Here is a 26,327-nt window from a genome sequence, read left to right as displayed (position 1 = left end):
GATAACTCAATAATAGACATGTTTTGAGAAAAATGTTAAAAACGATGTTATCATGTTATTATTTTGTTTTATGGTGCTGTATTTTTTTAAGTTATGAAGGTTTAAATCAAAACAAACTAACTGCAGTTGAATTGATATTAATTGGAATGCACAACCAAAAAATGAGATTTCTGAAAAAAAAACTTGCAACAAAACTCATCATATATATTATAGATATTACATCACAGTTTATATATCAATTATAATTTGTATTTTATTAGTTTTTAAATCAAATTTGAAACTGTTAATGTACCTCAAACTAACATCAATTACTGTAATGACAAAATGTTTATATACAATATATTGTTCATTTTTTGTTCATAATGCAATGCATTTACTAATGTGAACAAATACAACATTTTCATAAAGTGTTACAGAAATTTGTATTTCATATTATGTAGTACACATGAACAAATAATTCAGAGTTTGTTTTTCACAGTCATAGCTAATACAGTATATGAACCCTGAACGAGCAACTTGAATCAAACTTGTGTAGAATTCGACATACAAATCTTATTAAAGGTAGAAAGTGATTTAGTTAAGAGGAGAGAGAGATTTTCTCTCAATGTTGTTTGATAAACACAAGTGACAGACAGGAGCTAAATTAGGTAACTTTTCCTTTAAGACCAAAGACCAGATCTAATATACCGTTACACATTGATTTTCTCTTATAGCCGTTTACTTTCTCTTAAGACCTAAATTGTCGTGTTTATGAGGATACTTGCAAAAGCCAGGAATTTTGACGCATGTGTGTATTGAAGGCTAATACAGCGGCAAAAATACTCACAAGCTCAATAAAAAGCGGATGCGCGGCTTGCACGCTCCTCTCAAACAGAAACAATGCGTGCATATCCTGTAGCAATGTTGTGTGTTTTTCAACGACTAAAATCACTTAATTTAAAACTGTGGTGCTTAAATACATTTACAAATGTTAAGCTATATCTGTGAATCCCTTTTCACCCTGTAAACATGTTTGTTCCAGTATGGAATCCTTGGTGCTTTGTCAAGGCACTGGCTGTCAAAAAAGTTTTCCCACATTCAGAGCACACATGAGTTTTCTCATCAGTATGTACTTTCTGGTGTTTTCTCAAATAATCCAACACTGCAAAACTCTTTGCACAGACAGGACATATGTAGGGCTTTTCTCTGACATGAAGTCTCTGGTGTCGTTTCAGAAGATTTGCTAAGCCAAATGTTTTCCCACACACATCACAGTTAAATGATTTTTCTTCACATTGACTCTGCTGGTGGACTTTGAGATATGATGCCGTTTTGAAACTCTTTTTACACAAAGAACACGTGAAAAGTTTCTCTCCTGTATGAATTCTCAAGTGATTTTCCAGACTTAATTTTTGTGTAAAACCATTTCCACACTGAGGACAGGTGTAAGGCTTCACTCCAGTGTGTAATGTTATGTGATTCTTAAGACTTAATTTCTGTGTAAAACTCCTTCCACATTGAGGACAGGTGTAAGGTTTTACTCCTTTGTGAATTAGTTCATGAATGTTAAAGTTCTGTTTCCGTGTAAAACTCTTCCCACACTGAAGACAGGTGTACGGTTTCTCTTCAGTGTGAGTAATCAAATGTCTCTTATAGCTATTTGGCTGTGTAAAACATTTTTCACACTGATCACATTTGTACAGAGTCTCTTGAGGGTGAGTTCTCAAATGTATATAAAAGTTATCTGCACGTGTAAAACCCTTTTCGCATTGAGGGCATTTGTACAGCATCTCTTCAGGATGAGTTCTTAAATGTATATAAAAGTTATCTGCACGTGTAAAACCCTTTTTGCAATGAGGGCATTTGTACGATGTCTCTCCAGTGTGAGTTCCCAAATGTTTCTTAAGGTTTTTAGCATATTTAAAACCTTCTCCAGACTCCTGGAATGTGTGACTTTTCTCTTTACTGTCATCACTATGTTGTCCTTTTTGTGAACTCTTTCCATGTTGATTGGAGTCAGATTCTTCTTGTATCTCCTCCACTTCATTCAGTTCCTGAGGTTCCTCTTTTACTTCCATCGTTATCTAAAATAAAAATTAAATTGCCAAAAATGTATTTAAAACAATCAATCAAATGTGCATATGGGCAAAGCACCTTCACAAAAAAACATTTTTAGAAATGACAGAATACGCGCTGAAATACAGAATAATGGTCTGTAAAGTTAGATATTTACATATTTTCATTTCTTTAAAAAAATTATTTTTTTAAATGTTCATTATTATTCTTAAAGTGACATTTTGTAGTTTTTTAAACTTCATTATATATTTTCCAGACCCTTGTGATGGTACATCGACTTAAAATAAGTTGAATGACATGTGTACCATCGCTTTACTCGTACTTTTAAAACTTGGGGTGTCGGTTAGTAACCCGAGCACAAAAAAAGAACTACAAAAATCTGCTTTACGGTAGGGCTGGGGAAAAAATCGATTTGATTTTAAAATGGAGTTGGTAGGTCAAATCGATTCATATTTTTAAAAAAACGATTTTCTTAGATTTTTTTCTCTCCCTCTGCAGTATAGCGCAGTAAATAGATTTTTTTCTCCCCCTCTGCAGTATAGCGCAGTACATACAGTGTTTCCCAAACATAGGCTCTACTGGGCATTCCGCCCAGGAAAAAAAAATCACTTTACAAATTTCCGTATTTTCTGAACTCGACTGGATGACCCGTGTTTTGTTGAGAGAGCCTGTGAAGATGCACGCGTCATAAACTCATCATCCAGCGCATCATAAACTCATCATCCAGCGCGGCAAACTGGATCAACTGCAGCACATACTGAGGTAACTGAGCAGGAACTACACTGCGACCAAAATGGTCGCATATGTGCATATGTGTTTAAAGCAGGGGTCCCCAACCTTTTTTTCACCACGGACCGGTTTCAGCTTTAAAAAAATATCGCGGACCGGGGGTGAGATTGGGGGGGGGGTTGGGGTGGCTGAGTTGCTGTTCAAACGTGCTGAAAATCCTCCTTTTCGAAATTTACCTTTTAAACGGAAGTAAAGATAACAGCCATGCATGAGGAAAATTCATAATTTCTTTATTTAGGCTATAGTATATTTTCTATAGACGTGTAAAATTTTGGCGGATTGTTTTTTACTTTCATTGTTTTTACTAGTTTGCCTGCCCATTTAGTCTTAATAATTAATGGAACCTAAACGAACTTGACTTGCTGTTCTCGAAGGCAGCTCGAATCTTGGTCGGGCTCGAGACCCAATTCCAAGTAACAGAAGAGAAGAAAAATGCAGTGAAGGAGGAGAGATGCCAGAAAAATTGAGGCTGGGCACGGAGACTCACGTTCAGGGCCGCATTAATGCATGAGCTTACCTGGGCTTAAGCCCAGGGCCTCGGGCTGGGAGGGGCCCCGAGATGCCGGAAAAAAATAACCGCATTTTATAAAAAGTTGATACTCCCTTTAAAAATTATGCTTAATCGCTTTGCTTTGAATGTCCGTGCGTGAATGCAGTTCCTGCGCAAGAAAATCTCTCAATTACTGTAGGCTACCCTGCAATCATTAATGAGCTTTTTTAAATTTCTGTCTGAAATATCCATTATTGCATTTCTGAAGGCAACACACAGTGCCTTTAAAGTGATGAACAAAGACGAAACTGAGGACGCGTTTTTATCTTAATTTTATATGAAAGACAACGTGTATATAAACATTCATTAAATGATTCCTCGTAACATTTCAAAGCCAAGATGTACAGAACAGCACACAAAGATATCACCCAAAACATTTTTGATAACTAAACCTAATAAATAACAAATGTGATTCTGCCTCGGAAGCCACGGCTAAGTTTAGCGATCTTATTTCATTTTGAGATTTAACGTGGCAAGGAAATAAAAGACGAGAAATTACATATAATTTGTTACTGTAAATTATAAAAAAACAAACTGTATATAAAATTCCTTAAACGTTCATTTATAACCAGAAAACACTGAAATTAATGATTTTATAGACACTATATATGCTTTATTATTTTGGACAGAAATATCTGATTGCTTACTTTTACTTTGATCATCTCTCTGTATTCACTTGAAACACCTGATGATTCTTATAACATTTGTTTCAGGAATCTCTTTTCTATCATTTGAAAGTTAACACCGATAATATTAAATCACAAGAGAGACAATTGATGTAAGATTCGGTGGAGATATTTTTTAGTCATCACCGAAAAAACAAAAAAAAAAACGGCTTACCTGTTTTGTAGTTCAACTTTTGACAAGTTAACCAACCTTTTCTAAATACATTTTAAAACTTATACTTGTCGAAAAAATCTGTTTTTTGATGTTTAGTTTGATGAATGCCTAAATATGATCACGCAGAGCACCTAGCGGGTTCGGCTAAATTGAATGTGACAGCATGCAACAGCGCAACAGCGACGGAAAGCAATTCAAAACTTACAGAGCTTAAATTAGATCAGAATTTACCTTTAATTAATAAAAAATAAAAACAAAATGAAGTCAGAATCAAGGTGCAGAACATGTATGCAAAATGCCTAAATGTGCAGGGGATTAAAACACAAGCCACAAATAGTTTAATCTAACACTGAATAATCTATAAATTAAATAAAAACAAAGAAATTATTAAAATAACGAAAGTATAGAATTGCCAGTTTTGTCTTTTTAATTGCAGAAACAAAGAGACTTTGCAATGGTTTCTGGATATAAACGTGTAGCCCTGTCACGGGATTATTCACAGATTTTGAAAATATTATTGAAAGCTACATTTCACATATTATTTACTTAGTATTATCATAATAGGCTGTATATTTTTTATATTGGGAGAAAGCTGTTATATGTGAAATCAGATAATGTGCACTCTTATAAAGCCAAACTTAAATGATCCTCATTTTATAACACATCTGCGACGATTTGACTATGCAGTAGAGTTTGCCCGAACCGGACAGGACCCGACGGGTTCGGGCTTCATTTTTAACATTTTACACGGGCTCGGGCCGGGCTTGAGCTCCGGCTTTGCGAGGAAAATGAGCAGTCAAGTTCAATGCTGCTGGATGCACTATCAAGTGCAGGACCGCGCTGAAGCCATACAGTGGATTTAATAATTTTCCTCAACAACAACATGTAGCCTAACCTTGGCGAGTAAATGTTTTTCAATGTATAACAAAATATTAATTGACTCATAATTAATACATAATTTAGACAGAGGATATAGACTAATGTTGGCATTGATGGAGAGAGTGCCGAAGCAAATCCCGCGGAGCCTCGGTTGGTTGGAGCCTCTTAATTTCGTTATTGCCAAATACCCATATTAATTAAGAATGTATTATCTTAATTTAATTCGTTAAGAAATAATATTTTTTATTGGCATGTTGGCCTATTTATGGTGTATTGCATAGGCCTATTTAGAATGAGATGTTATGATGTTACAGATGACTTATTTTATTTCTTTGTTTCAACTTCCAAGTGGCGTGTAGCCTAGTTAGTCATGAATAAATTATGTTAAAACCTGTGTAAATTACACATTCTTGACAAAAGCTGTGTGCGTGCATGCGTGCTGTGTACATTTAAATGATGTCGTTCTGTAAATGGGTTTTTAAAAAGCTGTCAATGTACTTTCGGGTTCGGGCTGTATTCTGTCGGGCTCGGGTCATTTCGGGCCTAACTTTTAAGGCCCGATTACAGCTCTACTGTGCAGTAGTCGAATCAGGCTTCTCCTGTCAAAGCATCAAATCTTAGACTATTCGGGTCACCCCTAGCTAGGACGATGTGCATATGTTATGCAGTGATATGTGTGTATATTGTGGGCATTCTGATATGGTTTTAATACTTTGTTATTGCATTTATTTCAGCAAAATAAAAGCCTGACAACTTGCACTTAGTGATTATAAAGATTGTGTATATGTAGGCTGCAATTCCGGTGGAAGAAGGGCCTCACAAAAGGGCAAAGCCCAGGGGCCCCTTACAGTGTTAATGCGGCCCTGCTCACGTTTACCATGATTAATCAGGGATGTGATTTTTCCGGATTAATCCGGAATTCCGGATTTTCCGACCTGAAAATGTGACCTACGTGAATCATGCAGATATGTAAAAAAAAAAAAAAATAAGGGGGGAGGGGGTATCTCACAGCCGTCACCATGGTAACCCGGGACGGAACCACAATCGCCGTCCCCGCGCAACAGGGCCACACCGGTGGCAGATGACAAAGAGATGCATTTTCCTTCCTTTCCAAGTATCAACAAGGACGTGTTTCTGACCGTTCGCAAATGGCGGATGGCGAAGTATGATTGTATTCACCAATCAGACCCGATCGTTTATCTCCTCTCTTCTCATTTGCGACGTTTGGCTGTCACTCGCGTGACGCGAAACAAAGCGGCAAACATATACATGTCGGTTTACTTGGTGGATTTGGAGCAGCAATTTTCACAGAAATGAGAGGAAAAACGAGCGCCATTGCAGAAAATCCTGGTGGCGACTGAGAGAGGGACAATGCAACAATATTGGTTCCGAAAAAAGGCAAGGAAATAAGTTACCTCATCGAGCCTGGTTTAACCTAACTGAGCATTACATTCGTGCATGAAACCTGATCGACGAACACGGAGGGGCGGGAATCGCGGGACGGAGTGGAGTCTAGAGTGATGTTTCTTCAGGCTCCGGCGTGAATATAAATTTCTCTTCTATAGTTAGGTAAAAACACATAAATGGCTTAAAATCTTGTTTAAGAATCTGTTTTATAATGAGAATCTCTCTTTCAGCGCGCCTACGTGTGTTTGCGCCGCGTGACAGCCGATTTGAATCTGACAGAGTTCGTCACTGTACATTAAAAAATCCCACACAGACATTACAGCATAAATGCTAGGATTAAGATTGATTTTATATATAACAGATAATCTAGATACATTTACCCTAATAAGTTTTTAAAAACATGGCAATGTTTTAATGTTTTGCTTTAGTGTTTTAATGTCAGACAATCATTGAAATGAGGGAAAAATGAAGAGAAAGGCAGCAGATATAGCATCCTTCTTCAGAAAGAGTAGCAAGAAGCAGCCAAACAAATCTTAGTAAAATACATTAAAGTAGCCTTCAAAATTCACATGCTTTTCTGGTCTCTAGTTTTTTCAGCAATGGGATATGTAAATTCTGGTTTCAAAGTAAATTTCAAAAGTTTTATTTGATTAAATAGTTTAAAAAACATGGAGGTTGAATTATGACTATAAATTGTATGTTAATCTCAATTCATTTTAATAAAAATTAAATTATTGTAGCAATTGTATGTTACATTATTCTGATTAACACACTATAATACTTAAAAGTATTTTAAGGTTGGATGATAGAGATTTTATATGCCACCCCAGAGTTACTGCTGGCCCCACCCTTATGAAAAATCCCTTGCTCTGCCACTGATTAGCAAAACACAAAAAATACATTATATTATAAATCTTTACCCGGACAAGTGACTTTTGTGCATGGACAAGTGAAACACAAATTTACTTGTCCGAAGGACAAGTTCCTCAAAAAGTTAGTGTCAAGCCCTGATAAACATATTACAACAATTTACGATTAACTAAGAATAATAGTAAACTTCATTATTGTTAATATTGTGACTCTTGATGAGTCTTGATGACGTATGCAGCTTAGAAATGCGACCTCCGGAAGGCTGCAGACTTAGGATTGAGAAACGGCCTCTGTATCATCGTTTGTTTCAAAGGTTTCGTGTGTTTAAAGTTTTAAGGTTGCCAGTTTGATTAAAATAAATAGCACCTGCACTTTTTTGTACAATTACTTCTATTTATTAGTGTCAACCTTCTATTGTTCATGTTTAACAGCTAACAAAGTTACTCATCTACAGGGGTCTAAAATTAGAAAAAGAGACCTTTAAGACACTTTATTATAACTAATGGTCCTGTGTAGCACATTTTACAGATATTTGTATTAAAATAATACTCTGGTAAAAATAGAAGTACTGATTTAACTTCTTTACTCAAGTAAAAGTATCAAAGTACAGGCTTGGAAATTTATTTAAAGTATAAAATTAAAAGTAGCCATGCCTTTAGTTCTTTATAAGCCATTGCCTACATTTTATTTGGATGTCGGCAAAATAGGCCTTCTTTTGACATGAACATTTGCATGTTGCACATTTAGCTGTTAAAGTTGGGTAAAAATGCAAAACAAAAATAAGTTAAAACATATTTTTTTATCATGGTTGTTGATATAGAGAGAGGTGGTAATGGAGCAGTGGACAAGACACTTGCTTTTGATTCCCACTGTTACACATCCACCAAATAAGTTGTTATGTGTCATACTGTACAAAAAAGTAGCATGTTGCACATCTAGCTGTAAAATGAATTAAAATGTGTTTTTTTGTTCAAATAAGTTGTTATGGGTCCTACTTTACTATCCGTATAGATCCGCCACCAGTTTGATTGGCGTGTGTGTGTGTGTGTGTGTGTGTGTGTGTTGGGGGGGGTCTCAATATATTTTCCTGCTTTTTTGTCCTTAGCCAATCACATGCCTGATTAATGATGATTGACAAGTAGGTTCCTTTCAAACCTACATTAAAAGTGTAGCCGTTAAAATATTATTAGCCTTATAATTTATTTTGATCATGGTGCTACGATCCATGCATAATTCTAAAGTTGTTTTAAAGAAGAATAAAATAATTACTTTTCTGTCATTTGCGCTGTCCAGGGTTCCTACAGGTTTCTTCAAGTTAAATTCAAGTCTTTTTAAGACCTTTTTAAGACCATTTATATAAAAAATTTATACCCATTTCACGTCCCTACCAGCAAAGAAAAACTAAAATCCTTGAACTTGTGTTCATTTATTTTTCCGAGGTGAAATGGGTAAAAAGATGATAAGCCAAGCAGGTGTGAAATTTTTTTTTCGGTAGGCCACAAGAAAGTTTGCCAAACAATGTTAAGTTATTAAGGAATTTCTCAGATTTTCTTTGATTTTTCCCGCTTCTCCTTTGCCTGTTGCTGTGTTGTGTTGCAGTCTATGGTTGTGGTGATCTTCATTTACTGAAGGCATCACGTGTTCGCAGTATTTTGTACTGTGACCCGGGACTGTGTTGCGTTCTCAATTATTGGATCCGCCACTCTTTTATTTATACTACGTTATTAAACAAACAGAGATGCAAACACATGTATGTTCAAAAAAGAGAAAGGTAATCTAAGCCCTCACACCCAGGCAAATATCCAGATACTTAGGCTACATTGCCACCGACCCCTGCCATCCCTACCAACCTAGGTATATAGAGTAAAATGAAATTCGAAAATCAAAATACGGAGACATTAATTTGGAATATCCAATTTCATTTTTTATGTTAAACCAAAACTCTTATTGAACTATCTAGCATTTCTTCTTGCTTTACTCCTTCTTCCTCTTCTTCCAGGCCACCTCCTGCTATGTATCCAGGGCCTTCGATCTGGCTGCATTCATTTATTAATTTCACATTATAGTTAATAAATCCAACCATAAATGAACAAAGCTGACAATGTTTGTCAAAGCATCACAAAACACTTTACTGTTTTTGCACTGACATATGAAGAAATACTTGTGTAGATGACCCCTTTTATCAAACTCTTTTGAATACAATAATATGTGTAGTATATTAATGATAGAAAGTGCAGGTCTAGAGATTATAAATGTAATTGGTGTGTTATGGTTTATGTATTTTTCTTTCCTTTTTTAGATAGAGCAGAAGCAGTAAAAGTGCCTCTTTTAATTCCTCTCTTGCAGATTAAAAGAGCTTAATCCACTTATTATTTTAGATTCAAAAGTCTACTTGCTGTCCCAGTGACTGGTGACTTTATATTAGAGCTTTGCGTTTTTTATATCTAGAGTCAGCTTGAGCTTTGCTCGTGCAATGGGCTTGACATTCACATTTCTTTTCTGCTACCATCTCTGTGATCTTTGAGCAAACTTTTTAGATATAAAAAGATGGTTCATTAATAATAACATTATTAAACAAAGGGACGGAGAAAGAAACTGCAAAGCGTGGTCGTCGTGACTTTCAAACCAAGCCAGTTGTTATTGCAATAGAAACAGAGGCACGCAGCTTGAAACTGCACGTGAACATTAGCGCTGACTGACTCTGATCACGGCCATTTTCCAATCGCCTCGGGTTTTACACATAATGTTAATCGGACCCGGTCCTCCGTGAAAATCTCTATGCATACAACTCTGCTCAAGTTCAGAAACATGTGACGCTGAACTCGCTTCATGTCGCACCCAATTCATCGAGAAACAGAGAGCACGTGAACATACAGCAGACTCATCGGGAGAGACACGATGTGCTCGCAACCAAAATGCCATTAATAATAAAAAGCCGCAGGCGCCGAAAAGCGATGTGTTTGCATCCCTGATTTAATAAAAATGTGGTTGACAAAGAAACTTTTAAGGAAAAATACAATATGGAGAAGTTACATACAGTACAATTTTTAAGACCCAGACATCAAAATTTAAGACTTTTTTAAGTCTTTTTAAGGTATTATTTCCAAATTCATAAATTCAATGCTTTTAAGGCTTTTTAAGACCCCGCGGGAACCCTGGCTGTCACACATTTGAACGTCTCTGTATATGTACATCATTGCGACGTACATTTGCAAATGATTCATAAAGTCATACTTCCGCAATTCTTTGATCGATTGTGTTTTAGAAGTACTGTATGCTAATGACAGCAATGTGATTGCTGATGCGCTGGTAGAGAGAGAGAGGCGGAGAAAAAGAGAGAGAGCGCGGCTCTGTTCAAAAGTGGAAATGATTGATGTTATTTGAAGTCGGCTCTTACCGTACAAAATACCCGATTAAGCTATTACGTGGCTATTATACACATTTTTTTCGGGACGTTCTTGCGACCCGGTGGCAACTTGTCCACGACCCAGTACTGGGTCGCGACCCGGTGGTTGGGGACCTCTGGTTTAAAGTATCCAAGTTGGCTTCATTTTGCGTGCAAGCACGTCGTGTCTCTTCTGTTGAGTGTGCGTTCACGTTCTCTTTGTTTCTCAATGAATTGGGTGCGACGCGAAGTAAGCTCAGTGTCACATTGTATCCTTTCATGTTTCTGAACTTGAGCAGAGTTTTACCATTAGAGGTCTTTCTTCCCTGAGAGGACCCGTACGGTTCCGGGTTTATACTTGAAATGGTCAGTCTGGTCCAGGTCGGTCCTAGTTTATTACTTTGGGTCCCAAGTATGATTAATATTGTGTGTAAAACCTGATTCGACCGGAGAATGGCCGTGAGCGCTACCTAAAGCTCAAGTGAAGCTTCAGCGTGCTTCCGGTTTCTATGGTGATATAACAACTGGCTCTTGTTGCGACCACGCGCTGCATTTTCTTTAACCCATTTTTTTATAATCTTATTATTAATAGACCATATATTTTCTAAAATCTAAAAAGTTTGCACAGAGATTGTAGCAAAAAGCAGTGCTAATGTCAAGCCCATTGCACTGAACGAGCAAAGCTCAAGCTGACTCAGGATATAAAAACGCAAAGCTGTAATGTAAAGTCTGTCATCAAGACAGCAAGTAGACTTTTAAATCTGAAATAATGGGTGGATTAAGCTTTTTTAATCGGCAAAGAGAAATAGAAAGCAGAAGCAGTAAAAGTGCCTATCTCTAGAAATTATTACCATTATAACATCAGTCACATTTATAATCTAGAGACCTGCACTGTCTATTAATATACTGTACATAGTATTGTATTATATTGAGTTTGATAAAAGGGGTCATCAAATTGCTTCTTATATCAGTGCAAAAACAGAAAGTGTTTTTGTGGTGCTTTGACAAACAGTGTAAGCTTTGTTCATGGCAAAGAAAGTTTGGGGTGGTTAGATTAATGAACTATAATGTGAAATTAATATTAATGTTCAATAATTCAAAGTATTGTGTTGTGTCACACATTATTAGTTCTGTGTCACATGTATAGTAGACCATTTTTTGTCGGTGGATTATAATGATTGCTCTTTTTACCAGCTACCACCACAAGTAAATTTCAGATCTGTGGGAAACACTTACATACATTTTGCATTTGCCAAATCTTCATTCCTTCCCAATTTTTTGTTGATGCATTTTAATTAAATATAATAAATATTTATATAAAAATATATACAGTTTGCAATTATTTTGTTTTAAATGGGGTCGGGGAAAAAAATAGAATCGAATCGTAAATCGAGTTTTTTATAAAAATCTCAGATTTTTTATGGGGACGAATCGCCCAGCCCTACTTTACGGCCTACGTCACTTCCTCAAATTCGGACGTGAGAGCGCAACTATTTATTTTCCTGATGTTTTTGTCATGGCCAAAGCAGCAACTAAGAAAAAAAAACAATGATTTGTCGGAGGAGACCAGAAAGAGAAAATGGGAGATTGACAGAATAAAAAGAACGACGAGGAACAATATTGGGCCAGGGTTCGCTCGCTGGCGTGAACTAAAGGAGAAGGAGGGGTTCCTGACCGATGCTGACTTGGCCTTCATGCTAGTAAGTAATGTTATATTGCTTGCATATAAGTCCTGTCGGGCGCCCGAACACTGGAGGGTACTTGGAGAGTGTAGAGAGAGACTTATATCGTGTGACACTGTGGCACCGTGGTAACCTCATGGACTTATGGTGCGGGCGACTTGGGTTCGATTCTCCTTTAAGGCAATTTTTTTTAATATAAACTTTAACCAAGCGACCACCGTTACAACTGTCTTGTAAACGTGAGCTACGCAATCATTTGGCGTTTGAAAGAAATTAGAGCCGGGACTCGATTAAAAAAATTTATCTAATTAATTAGAGGCTTTGTAATTAATGAATCGAAATTAATCACATATAAATATTTGACCTGCTCATAAACCATGCTCTTATCGACGCTTCCATCCGTTCGTTTTTTATGTTTTAAAAATGTTTAACACGTTATTTTTTGTGTAATTAATTAATCTTAATTAACGCGTTAAAGTCCCGGCCCTAAAAAAAATAAAACCTATGAAATTATATTCATATGACATGCTGGAAGGCACACTTTGTGACCTAAAGAGTTGTCTTCTTTTCCTTTGCGACAGTGCTGGGGGCGCTAGATGTGAAAAATACATGTCTAACACCCCCTAGTGGCCAAAAAGTTCCATGGTGTGCCTTTAATGAAAAATTCAAAAACAGTAAAATAGTACGATGACATACAATACTGTGCAAAAGTCTTAGGCCACCACAACCAGACTGATTGTTTTAGAAGTTTTAATGTCCATCTGTATTTATTTATCAATCTATTTTATTAAGGTTCAAACAGAAAATACAGGAAATTAAATAAAATGTTCAGGACTTAATGTCTTCTTTAGGCATTGTTGGTGTTTAGTGTGACCTCTCTTGACACTAAACACATATTGAGCATTTTTGAGCAAAATTAAGTATTGCTTTCTGCAATTTATAATAATTTCTTTTATTATATCAATGCATTTACCAGAGATAAGAGATACATTTATTTTTTTGTGTAGTAACAAATATCACTTGATCATTTTATATCATTGGAAAGATGAGTTTTATTGGCTTGCTCACAGAACTAATCTAAGAGGCTGTTTTCACTTGGCATTAACATGCGTTTTCGTTGAACGGATCCCAAGTGGACGATGTTAATGCCAGGTGTAAATGGTGTTAAAAATGTTTTGAGCTCGTCCACTTTCGACCACTTTCAACCACATTCAGAGGTAGTCAAAAACCCTTTCGATAGGATTGCTTTTGTAGTGTAAACTCATAGTTGAATGTGTTCGAACAGCCACAGGAGACTGCCTTCTCCCCGTCCATTTATTTAATCTGAGGTACTAAACACAATGTTTTATGTCTTTTCTGACTTCTGGCGTGAACACACGGCGTACAGCACTATTTTTAGCCTTTCATTGATAAAACTAAAGCGGCTGATCTCCGCAGTTTCATTTTGTAAGCGTGTGAAAGTTGCACCATCCTATTTCATCAATTGCACTGACAATTCATAGAAAGCTCTAACATATACATGTACAAAACATCGTGTAGCATGTTTACTTACAACGCAAGCAGCGGACTCTAACATAATATTAGTTTGCATTAGGGATGTCAATTTATGCAATTTCCCATATTCGATTATCGTTTAAATTAACGATCAATCAATCAAATATTCGTTCAGTGAAATACTAGTGCAATAAGCCTTCCAGCAAAGATGCTTATATTATGAAGATTTCAACCTTCCATTAGAAAACCCGCAACAGTGTTTAGTGTGTAGCGCCTCAGCCAATCAATAATGATGATCAATTATATATGTTGCGGGCGTTCAGAGTGTAACGACAGCCATTTACAGTTTACATTTTAGATTCTTGCCAGAATTTAAGATTACTGTTTAATCTGTTAATTAAAAACGGCTTCTGGTCTCCTTCCCTGTGTATAGCAGCGTTGCTATGGTAATCTTGGAGGCTTGCCTGAAGAACGTCTTTGCTTTCAGTATCCTAACCGTATTTGAATACCATGTATCGGACCCTATTAGATCCACTGAGGATGCCATTTCGTTGCGTTAGCAGCCAGCCTTGTCTTGCATGATGTTAAAAAGCCCAGGTGTGTGTTTGGCATCGAGCATCATTGTGAACGTGATCATGGCTAGTTTAACTTCTACAGCTTGTTTTCACCGGCTGTATGTGCTTTGTGCAGGCGCCGCGCAAACGTGCTTGCTATTTTGACAATCGTTAAGTTTAATTGATTTAAATCTTATCAACAATTAATCGAAGATCGATCCCTAGTTCGCGTCCATAAAAACTCGCCATTACTCCCGCTCGCATTTAAATGACAGCAGAGAGACTCGCCTACAATCTCGACAGACCACCTCCTCGCAGTATTCTGGACAGAAGCAGTCAAAAGTTGACAAAAGAGATGAATTTAAATACCAGGCATAGACATGATGTGTCTCTAAATTTTTGCCTCGAGGAATTTTTTGAATAGAGTTAATCGAGATCAGAACTCTTGATGTGTAAACTTTAGAGAGAGTCGTGCTAATGTGTCTCATACTGTAATCCATTAACATACATTTGGCGAATAAAGCAATGAAAAACAACGTAAAGTTTTTATGTGGAGTGACTGTTGCGCTGTTTGGGATTCACCCTGTCTCTGTGTGTGCGCGCGTTTAAGTGCCCTCAATAGTGCAGATACGAGAGAGACGCAAATGTAAAAAAACCAAGCAAACATAAAATCTCTCTGTTATTGACAGGGCACATATAAAAAAACATTATCTCCACAGTATTCTTTTTCAAATAAAAACATTTGTTTATGTCTTAAGTGTATGTATAGATTACAGTCAGATTAACCTACTTAAGTCTGTGTCATTAATGGTAATCAAACAACTCATGACAAAGAGACAAATAGCTCTAAAAATAATAATATATTTAATTTATACAATAAAGACTAGTGATGCACGGATGTGAAAATTTTGGCCGATACCGATAACCGATATGACCCTTGTCTGTTATGGCCGATACCGATATTTGCAGATGCCGGTATCTCTGTATAGAAAACACATTTTAATGATAATCAAATAAAGAGCTATTTTCCAAAACACTTTTTTTACTTTTGTAATTTATTTCCAGAAATGACTGATTGGGCACCTTTACCCATGTGCAAAATGTCATCAATTAGCTGATTTCACATATTCTTTGTAAGCTTTGGGGTGCTTATTTTTTAAGTGGGTGATCAAATTGGTTGTGTTGAACAATTTAGCCCGAACTCCCCCTTGCATCACCCGGCCCACACTCTAATTGCATACAGCAGCAGGGGTGTCCAGACTTTTTTTGTGTGGTGATCTACTTTTAAAATGATAAAGCCGACAAGATCTACATGCTAAAAAACACTTTAAATGAGTGGACCACACTGCATATATCTCTACATTGGATTTAGGGCTGTCACCATTACTCTATTTTTTGAGGAGTTAAAAAAAATCCCGGAGTTCATGTCGAGTACTGTTTAAAATAGCGGAGATACGGTTTAGTAGAGTTGGTACAACGAAAATGACAATAGTATCAGAAGCATATTAATCAGCACAGTGCTGCCTCTCTCTCTCTCGCGCTCTCTCTCTCTCTCTCTCCCTCTTTCGCGCGCGCGCGCACACACACGTCACACACACCGGGCACGTGCATCAGCTGCATGAAGGCAAGGATGAGATTGCATCCTGGTAAATTTCGGAAGTTTACACGACTAAGCTGCAGCAGGCAGGCATAAAATTTATAAAAACACATTTGAGAAGAAAGGCACAGCAACTCAAAAAGACTTATGCGTTTCACAATTACTCTAAGACAGTGGTGTCCAGACTTTTAGCCGACAAGTTTTACATGCTAAAAACACTTTAAATGCGTGGACTATACTGCATATATCTCCACATTGGATTTAGGGCTGTCACCATTACTCTATTTTTTTGAGGAGTTTAAGAATAATCCTGGAATACATGTAGAGTACTATTTAAAATAGCGGAGATACGGTTTAGTGAAACAAACTAGTATTAGAAGCATATAAATCAGCACAACGCTGCCGCTCTCTCTCCCTCGTTCGTTCGCTAGCGCGCGGGCACAAACCCTGGGCGCGTGTATCAGTGACTGCAAGAATGCGATGCGATTGCATTCTGGTAAATTTCGGAAGTTTACACGACTGAGCTGCAGCGGGCAGGCATAAGATTTATAAAAACACATTTGAGAAGAAAGGCACAGCAACTCAAAAAGACTTACGTGTTTCACAATTACTCTTGGAGGCATGGAGCAGCATGAGGATACACATTTAACTTATATGCGATCTACCTGCATTGCCTTTGCGATCGCAATCGACGTATTGGACACCCCTGTCACACAGCATAGCGAGGATCTTCTTCAGACACTTTGAAGAACGACCAGGCAGACGACAGAACCTGCTTCAGCACATGTGTAACTTGCGCTCGTGCATAAATAAACATACTCGCCCCACACTCGCGTCTCCTACACACACGTGAAATACACTGGAATAATTATCGGCCTGTTCACATCGGCCTTATTTTGACATCGGAACGATGCCGATGTGTAAAAAAAAGGACCATATCGGCCGATATTATATCGGCGGCCGATATATCGTGCACCACTAGTGTTTCGGCCTTGGTTTCCTTTTTTTTCGGTTTTCGGCCAAGAATTTTCATTTTGGTGCATCCCTATTGTTTATCAGTGTATTGAAACAGTCCAGGCTTAAAGCTATCTTGATACAGAAAGCAGCAGGCTCCTGTCACGTTAAGACCTTAATGTGACAGGAGCCTGCTGCTTTCTGTCTCAGAAATGTTCTTTACACACCAAAAATGAAAATCAATTACTATTTTTTACTGTTCCTATATTATCATCATAAACTTCGTCTCGTGTCCTGCTTGTGTTCTTTAGCTATGATTGATCAACCACTTAACTGAGGTTGATCGATCATAGCTAAAGAACACAAGCAGGACACGAGACGAAGTTTATGATGATAATATAGGAACAGAATTTTTATTGATGGACAATTTCAGTTGCATGTCTCAATGTTCAAACCTCATCTAACAAGTATGAATTCATCATAAATGATGAATCGTAAGTATTTTATTTCGTCTGGTGTGGAGACCTGATCTTACAACACCTTATATCAATGAATGCAATTATTTACTTTTCCCCCATAATATCTGCATTACTGACAAATACTTTGATTAAAAAGACTTATCTCATATGTCATTATGCACAAATGATCAAACTTTAATAGAAAGCAACATACCTTTTTATCTGTAATGTTGGTGTTAATTTGTAAGTTGTCCCTAGGGCTGCACGATTAATCGCATGCGATACCGCGCGCATCACGTCAGTAATGCCGGTTCCTTGATTAGTATTAAATCGCCAACAGCTGCTTTCAGATGGCGCGACATTAACTGCACTGAGCCGTAGTTCCTGACAAGCTGGGCCATATCGCAGGCGATGCGTCCGCGATAATTAATGCGAAATTGCCCCGGTTGTCAGTGAACTACGGCTCTGTGCAGTTAAAGCTGCTCCATCTGAAAACAGCTGATGGTGATTTACTACTAATCAAGGAACCGGCATTACTGACGAGATGCGCGTGACAAACACATGCGATTTATCGTGCAGCCCTAGTTGTCCCGCTCTCTCATCTATCTATGCCATGTATAATAACCCTGCATCTTCTTGTGGTTGAATCTGTGTTTGATTTCAAGTTCATGCGGGGCTGCGCAGACCTTCGATAGATGACTGAGCGCATTGTGACAAAGAAGAGACATGTTGTGCAAATGAGCGGTAAAAACACGTATATAAGACCAATATATCAATGGGAGTGCACGCGCACACACACACACTCGTGATGGTAAAAAACTGCCACAGCTAACCTAATCGGGACAGAATTAAAAATCGGAAGAATATTGCAGTTGGTGCATCTCTAGTGTTTAATGATAACAGATCTTTGTGTGCTTTCACCTTACCAATTTTTACCTTACTACCTTAATTTACAGCTATATTTATAGGGCCCTATAATTTCCGCGATCACGGAATCACGGACGGAATCGCGGAATTGGCTAATTAACACGGAATCTATTATTAACACGGAATTTCGCGGAATTTTACATATTTTGAATAAAATTATGTTTTTGTGTGGGAGACGAACGTATGTCTGGGGAAAATGCAAACCGGGGGAAGTTAATCTGGGCGACACGCCCCCTCCCGTCGTTTAAGACCCCCTCCAAAACACTGAAACCATGGCGAAGCGGCTCTCCACGACTCTGCTTTCGTCAGCGAAAAAATTAAGAAATTCAACGCTAAGCACTTAGTTCCGAGCAGGTCTCACATGACTTGTATGTGACCGGAGAACTGTTGTAAGTTTTGTCAACACTCTGTTCACGGTGAGTGCAAAGATACATGCACTCTCATCCACGTCTGTCTCACTGCACCTCTCACACGTGCACGCGCTCACGCATCTGCCCGAAGTGGGAACACAAATCCTCATGTATTTGTTCAGTTTTATGCATTTCAAGCGAGCTGAGACAAACTAACTATCCCTCACATTTAAAATATAATCATCTGCATCATGGCGCCGCTCTCTGTCTCGCTTTCGCTCGCACGTGCAAAGAGCTGCATGCTCATGCTGTCATAAGTCAGATCACTGTCCTGTGTATGTTTTTAAAGTTATATGCATTTCAAGCGATTGTCTATAAAATATGGATCGCGTTTCGCTGGATTGATGTGTTTAAGCACTTCTGAAGGCACCACTGCTTTGACACCTTGTCATAGCCTCCTGCAACAACACTAAACAATGCATTGAATTGAGTTGTGTGTGCGCGCGTGTGTAAATGCATCTTTTATAGCCATTAAGTAATCCTGTTATCCAGTTTTTCCCCAAATCATTTACATTTTAATCATTAACATTAAAGGCACACTCTTTATATGACTAAAATAACAGTAAAGAATAAAAAATATAATTGCCAAAAATTAAAACGGATAAAACGGAATTTGCAAAAATTTAATCGGAGAAAACGGAATTTGGGAAAAAATAAAACGGAATTTGGGAAAAAATAAAAGGGATTTTATAGGGCCCTATATTTAGATAGGCCTACAAATTATACACTATATAGTATAATAGATGATCATGTGTATAATTTGTTCTCAACCTCAAAATGAGAAGGAAAAAAACTACAGCAGTTGACCAAAAATCATAGATGCATGTCACCTTGAGGGCACAGTAAAACATTTGTATATGCTAGAAATCATCTCAGTAACAAAACAGTGATTATTGCAAACTGTTTTGAATACTGCATGTTTTTTGTGTTGAATGTTATTTAGTACAGGCGCTTGCAAACATGAGTAAAATAATTTTATGTTTTCCTGTAACTGAATAAATATATTGATGTTTTACTTCTTTTAAAAATTAGAATTTTTTCCAATTTTGTGCGAATCACCTATGCGTTTGTTAGGGCTGAATACTGCCTTATATACGCCCATAATGATGATTGACAGGCCTGAATGTTTAGGCTCCTCCCGAACCTACGTTTATAACTACATTTTTCAACATGGTATACTTCACTTTTTTAAAATACCCATGCAGAAATTAAGCATTGTTAAGAAATATAATGGTAGCCTAATTCTGAAAACTAGGCCTGAAACCTCACAACTCACATCACATGTTAAATCAAACAATTAAGCTTTTTTTTAAAACAATTCATAACATTCTCACATGATTTGTTTAAAATTTAATTAGATTTTTTATTAATCATTTTGTCAATAATTTGGATAATTTATGATATGATGGACTTCTTTTAAATGAATCTGTTTACATAAGTCATTACTAGTTTGCGAATGATACATTTCTAGTCACACTATTCAACTTGCCAACGAGGACATACATTTTTTTTTATATAGGCTTACTGTATTGTTTGCTCTGACGATTTTCGGGCTACCAGATCCGTGTACTATATTGAAATGGATAAAAGATGTTACCACATGGCCAAGTATATAATATAAATATAAAATATATAATAAAAAAAATACAAATATGAGTGCAACCGTAAATAAACCAACCAGACATTTTAATGTGAAACCGTTTAGATAAACTTTCTGAGTTGCTAACATGTAAGAACCACTGGGGAACAACACCACCTCCATTGCCAGAATGCGCACGCAACTCTTTGATCACATGGGCTAGATCGAACCGCAATCGCGATGTGCAACGTTGCGATTAGCACATTGCGAAAGGATGCGATGTGAGAAATATGCAGAGAGGCTTTGTGACATTCTAACCAATTGAGCGAGCGCAAGTATGGCTGTGCTTTCTCCGTGAGAGGCACGTCAACCAAAACAGCGCTTCTCCTAAACTGACGAGGGGTTTCAATTTAAAGCATGCGCGCAGCCTGTGTCTCTCAATGTTAAATACTCGCGCCCGTTTCCCTATTGCAAGACTTTTCGTGCGCGTCTTCCACAACAGACAAGGTGTTTAAACTAGTGATGCACCGAAATGAAAATTCTTGGCCGAAACCGAAAACCGAAAAAAGGAAACCAAGGCCGAAAAACCGAAACCGAAACACCGAAATAAATTATTATGCCAATTATTAGTACAATTGCATTTATGGCCATCACTGTGTACTAACTTTACTAGGGGTTTGTGACGGATAAAAAAACTCACAGTTCGGATCACATTACAGTTTTTGAGGCACAGATCAGATTATTTTTCGGATCAGCAAAAAGCCGAAGGGAAAAATCTAATAAACAATAAAGAAATTGCAAACATTTATAAAAGAGAACAAAGTTGTACATTAATAATGTCTGAAATTAGCATTAGGTACAGAAATCAAATTAAATGAATCATAACACAATCAATTAAATATATAATTATTTTTTTAGAGCTATTTGTCTCTTTGTCATGGGTTGTTTGATTTACATTAATGACACAGACTTAAGTAGGTTAATCTGACTGTAATGCATACACTTAAGACATAAACAAATGTTTTTATTAGAAAAAGAATACTGTGGAGAGAATTTTGTTTATATGTGCCCTGTCAATAACAGCGAGATTTTATGTTTGCTTGTTTTTTTTAAACGCGTTTCTCTCGTATGTGCACTACCGAGGGCACTTAAACGCATGCACATACAGAGACCGAGGGTGAATCCTAAACAGCGCAACAGTCGCTCCACATAAAAACGTTACGTTGTGTTTCATTGCTTTATTCGCCAAATGTATGTTAATGGATTACAGTATGAGACACATTAGCGCGACTCTCTCTAAAGTTTACACATCAAGACATGCTTAATCTTTGCAGACGCGTGCAAACAGCTCGACCGTGAGTGAAACCTGCTTGAGCACAAAGGGAAGGGGTGGGAGACGACTGATCACCGTGAGTGAAACCCAAGCGCTAGCGCACAGATGGGAGGGGCGCGGTTGACATTCATTTTCGGTTTACATTTTCGGCTGGATTTTTTATTTCGGCCCGAAACCGATAATGCCATTTTCGGCCGAAATTTTCGGCGACCGAAATTTCGGTGCACCCCTAGTTTAAACTTAACGCACACGCACAGCCTGTGTCTCTATGCTTATTAAAAACTCCCGCCTGTCTCCGCAAGTCCGCCTCGCAAGACTTTTCGTGCGCGTCTTCCACAACAGACAAGGTGTTTAAACTTGACGCACACGCACAGCCTGTGTCTCTATGCTTATTTAATACTCACACCCAGGGTTTAAATTGGGCCGGGGCCGTCCGGGGCTAAGCCCCGGCACATAGGCTGAAGGTCGCGCTCTGCTCTTGCCAGTGTACTCGCTGCGCTGGTGCGTGTGCACTGACGCGAAGGGAATAATGTGTTTTCATTCATTATGGGGCATACTTACCAATGCAAGTTCAACGATTTGCGCGAGCAGATTACATACAAAGTCAATGCAAAGACGCAACCAGGCGCGTCCTCGCACGGGGCGATGAAAGTGACGCGAATTGGGCGCCGCAATTGCCGCGAAAACACGCGCTTTTCCCTTTAAATGCGTCTTCGCGCAAGTTATGCAACTCAAGCAAAAAAACTCAGAACTTCAAGAACGCGCTCTCACGCAGGATCATTTTTTTGACGAGAGAGACAGAGAGAGAGACAGAGTGAGAGAGAGGTAATAATGGTGCCCACATCGAGAAAACTTCATAGAAGACTAGAAACGTGTAAAGGATTAAAGTATGTATGTCACTCATCTAATTACATTATGTTAAGGATAACACTGGATATAACTATTGTATAGTTTAATAAAATAATGTATTTTGATTACACAAATCAAACCTAACTATATGATTGTTTTAGCTGCTGACCAGCATAGGGAATCTCTATGGCTAATTTATAAGACATGTTGACGATACAGTACTGTGTGTTGTATCTTTTCTTGTTAATTGAGTCTTTTGGGGTAGCCTATCTTATGCCTAGAATTATTCAAGGAGGTTGATTCTTTTAACTTCCTTTAAAGTTTGATCAGTTGTGCATAATGACATGTACAACAAATGGATATAGGGTGTCAAACTCATAGATTTGCATCATTTATAATTCAGATGCTCTTTTTAAAATATTTTGGGTCAACCTCTGGCACAGCTTTAAAGCTGAAACTTATCAAATCCTATCAGAGGTCCAGAATGTCATTGAAACACACCAGTGGCTTTGCTATCATCAGTATTAAACATGTTACCCCTTGAAGTACCCCTCCCCGCAGAGCCCCCCCACATAACAAATCCCAATTTAACCCCTGCTCACGCCTGTCTCCGCAAGTCTGCATCGCAAGACTTCACGCCCGCGTCTCTCAAAACGGATGATGCGTTTTACACACACACATGCCCAGCAATGCTTACAAGCCTGGCTCCTTATTTAAAACAAACTAAAATACCATTTAACTGGGTTGCTAATGTCACCTGAATGAAATGACATGACATTGAACGCATTTGGATTTTATATTCATTTTAAAAATCCCAAATGTAGCTTTTTAATATTTTGATAGTTATGAAGTTGAGTATTACAGTTCTTTGTTTACAAAAACAAACACACATGCATTCAAATCTTTTCAGTAAAACTCAGTCACCCATTTAAATATTTTAAATTGTTGTTAAAGTTGCAGCTATAATGAACCCACTTATTTAAATACTGTTACAGTGTTAGTCCAAGCTAAAGATCATTTTACATTTCATACAATAAGAAGTGTTAATTATATTCTTAATTTCTTTGTTTTTGTTTCCTTATTTTCACAAAAAAACATAAGAATACAGTTAAATCACAAGACCCATAAGCAGTATCAGTAAGATCTAACGATCTAAAGAGGCAGATGCACATTGCATCTGCTACAAAATTTAATCGCAAACCGAATCGCAATCGCAATTCCTGGCAGAAAAAGCGCAATTAGATTTTTTTCCCTAAATCGCACAGCCCTAACATGGGCTATAAAAGAGTCTATGGGGAGAGCAACACACTTCCAATATATTTTTACATATACTAATTTTATAAATTAAACTTTATTTAACTAAACTTTTGTTGCTTCACAAAATAAACCATAAATGTTGTAGACTTGAGGTAGAGAGAATAAAAATTAAAACTAGTTTTAAAAAATAGGTCTGCAGCAGAAAGTGAGTGCAGTAAACAAATCTGAAGTGTAAACGAGTGAAATGTAAATAAGAAAGCAGATGAAGAAGATAATCTTTGTTGTAAACATCGTTGTTTTAAACTAAAGACGAATTAATGTCTTCTTTTTCTCTATAACATCAACAGCAAATACATTCATTTTTGTCTTGAGCTTTATATCTGATCTGCACATACCGTGTGTATTGTTTTTTCGTATGCATTGTTTCAGTCAGGATCGATATGGACATCATCATCATGATAATGTTGTCATTAAAAAAAAACTGGCGCAGAAGCGCGTGCATCATGTGTAAGTACAGTGAAACATTGACAGTTATTTAAATGATAATAAAGTGTAAAAGTATAGTTACCAATTCGTGTGTGGATTTATTTTCCTACTCTGCTCGCTGCTGTATTCAGTTTAGAGAAGCGCAAGTGACTCGGCAGTGTCATGCTTCTTCTTCTAGTATTTAATGGCGGTTGGAAACTTAAATGGTGCATTAACGCCTCCTACTGGATTGGAGTGTGGATAGAAATATGATAGAAAAGTAACCTAAATTCTCTGTATCTGTATCTTTATAAATCTGTGCTGCTGTTGGCCATTACAATGTCTGATAAATCCTTATGTTGAGATAAGTGAACTTTTTTCTGAAATAAACTTTTTAAGTCCTACACAGAGCTGCCAACTTTTGAGTTTAGCTTGAAGTGAGATTATCTGGGGGAAGAGGGTGCATAGATGGTTGGCATCAAATTATTATTATTGTTATTTAGTAAATAATTATTAAAGACTGAAAAAATATTATTTAAGTTCTTTACCAAAGTAACCATTTGCCAAACAACCTTATTTGATAACATTGTGCATTTTTTTTGCTATTTCTGCACACTCAAAAATACACCAAACCATATGAGTACTCTCAATTACTGAAGCAACAGATAATGTGTATATAAATATATTATTGCTTTTAGATGTCAAAGATTTTTTCTCTTTTATTAAAAATTGTCACAGCAAACATCACACAGGCTTGTACTGCTTACAAACATTTTATAGATCCATTTATAGCCTTGTTTTAGGTTTCTCCTATGCTTGATTTGACGGCATGAGATCGTAAAGTTGTTGCTTTCACCTTTCCGATTCACTTGAATCCTTTTACAAGACTTGGGACCATTTTTTTTATTACATGAAAGGCTTTCCTTTCATACCTCAAACTGGCAATGATTCACAAATTAAAAGGTTGATTTTAAAAGGAATTTAAGTTTATTATTTTCATTATTAATTAGATTTTATTACTATTATTGTTTATTTTAATTATTTTTCAATTTATTAATGGTAAATGGAAATGGGCGGCATTTATAGTGCTTTCATAGACCCATGGCCATCCAAAGCGCTTTACATATTGCCTCACATTCACACATTCACTCATCCAACGTCAACCTACATGAACCACTACACACGCACGCATTAACAAAGTTTACAAATCTGTATTGTTCTTATCTTTTTCAAAGAAAATGAATATAATGCTGTTCAAATAGCAGTGTCAACATTTTTCTCTGTAGACACTTAAACTCAAGAAATGTCTTAAGATTTAACTCCACTTTAATTAAAATAACTAATATTTAGTTGCATAACCATTGTTGTTGATAACTGCTTCACATCTGTGTCAAATCAAATCAAGTCAATCAACTTTTGGCACCGAAAACAGCCAAGGATCCACAGTTCCTGTCAATTTTTAGGTTTTGCCTCAAGAAACTGCATTTTATGTCACCCCACACGTTTTCAATGGGGTAGACATCAGGGGATTGAGCTGGCCTGGTTTGGGGTTGTTGTCTTGTTAAAACATAATCTCTTCAAGTATTCTGATGTATTCAAACTGATCAATTTTCCTTTGTATAGGATAAATAGGCCTAACATGGTTTTATGAAAAACATCCCAATACCATGGTTAAAATGTCTTTACACTGTTCTGTGGCTTGAATTTAGTACCAGGGAATGGCCTTAAGTTCTGCCGATAACCACTTGACCCAAAAAGAAAACATTTTCACTCATCAGCCCATACATTGTTGCTCCATTTTTCTTTGGGCCAGTTGATGTGATTCTGTTAATCCTTTTAATCAACAATGCTGCTTTATGGGGGGAAACACTGATCAGCAACGCTCTGATTGGCTGGTTGTTACAATGGCCAACGACCACAAGAACACAATGTGTGAGCTATTGATTGAAGATTATTGTGAATTTTTTATGATGCTAATTTATAAACCCAGCTA

The 26,327-nt window shown here is 37.2% G+C and overlaps 1 protein-coding gene and 1 long non-coding RNA gene across 2 annotated transcripts; both read right to left on the bottom strand.

The window, feature by feature from the left end:
* Positions 1 to 397: 397 nt before the first annotated feature.
* On the bottom strand, positions 398 to 17,764 carry LOC135718206 (uncharacterized). The gene is made up of 2 exons (XM_065240478.1): positions 17,729 to 17,764; positions 398 to 2,063 (listed from the first exon to the last, which is right to left on the bottom strand). The coding sequence occupies exon 2, from the start codon at positions 2,055 to 2,057 to the stop codon at positions 996 to 998; it is 1,062 nt and encodes a 353-aa protein (XP_065096550.1). The 5' UTR covers positions 2,058 to 2,063; positions 17,729 to 17,764; the 3' UTR covers positions 398 to 995.
* Positions 17,765 to 18,103: 339 nt separating this feature from the next.
* LOC135753574 (uncharacterized) lies at positions 18,104 to 24,510 on the bottom strand. Its single transcript, XR_010533737.2, has 3 exons — positions 24,438 to 24,510; positions 24,265 to 24,350; positions 18,104 to 18,213 (listed from the first exon to the last, which is right to left on the bottom strand). It is a non-coding gene; the product is annotated as an uncharacterized lncRNA (long non-coding RNA).
* Between the last annotated feature and the right edge of the window lie 1,817 nt (positions 24,511 to 26,327).

The sequence above is a fragment of the Paramisgurnus dabryanus genome, chromosome 10 (genome assembly GCF_030506205.2).
Source record: "Paramisgurnus dabryanus chromosome 10, PD_genome_1.1, whole genome shotgun sequence".
Classification (NCBI taxonomy): domain Eukaryota; kingdom Metazoa; phylum Chordata; class Actinopteri; order Cypriniformes; family Cobitidae; genus Paramisgurnus; species Paramisgurnus dabryanus.
This window is presented reverse-complemented; position numbering and strand designations above follow the sequence as displayed.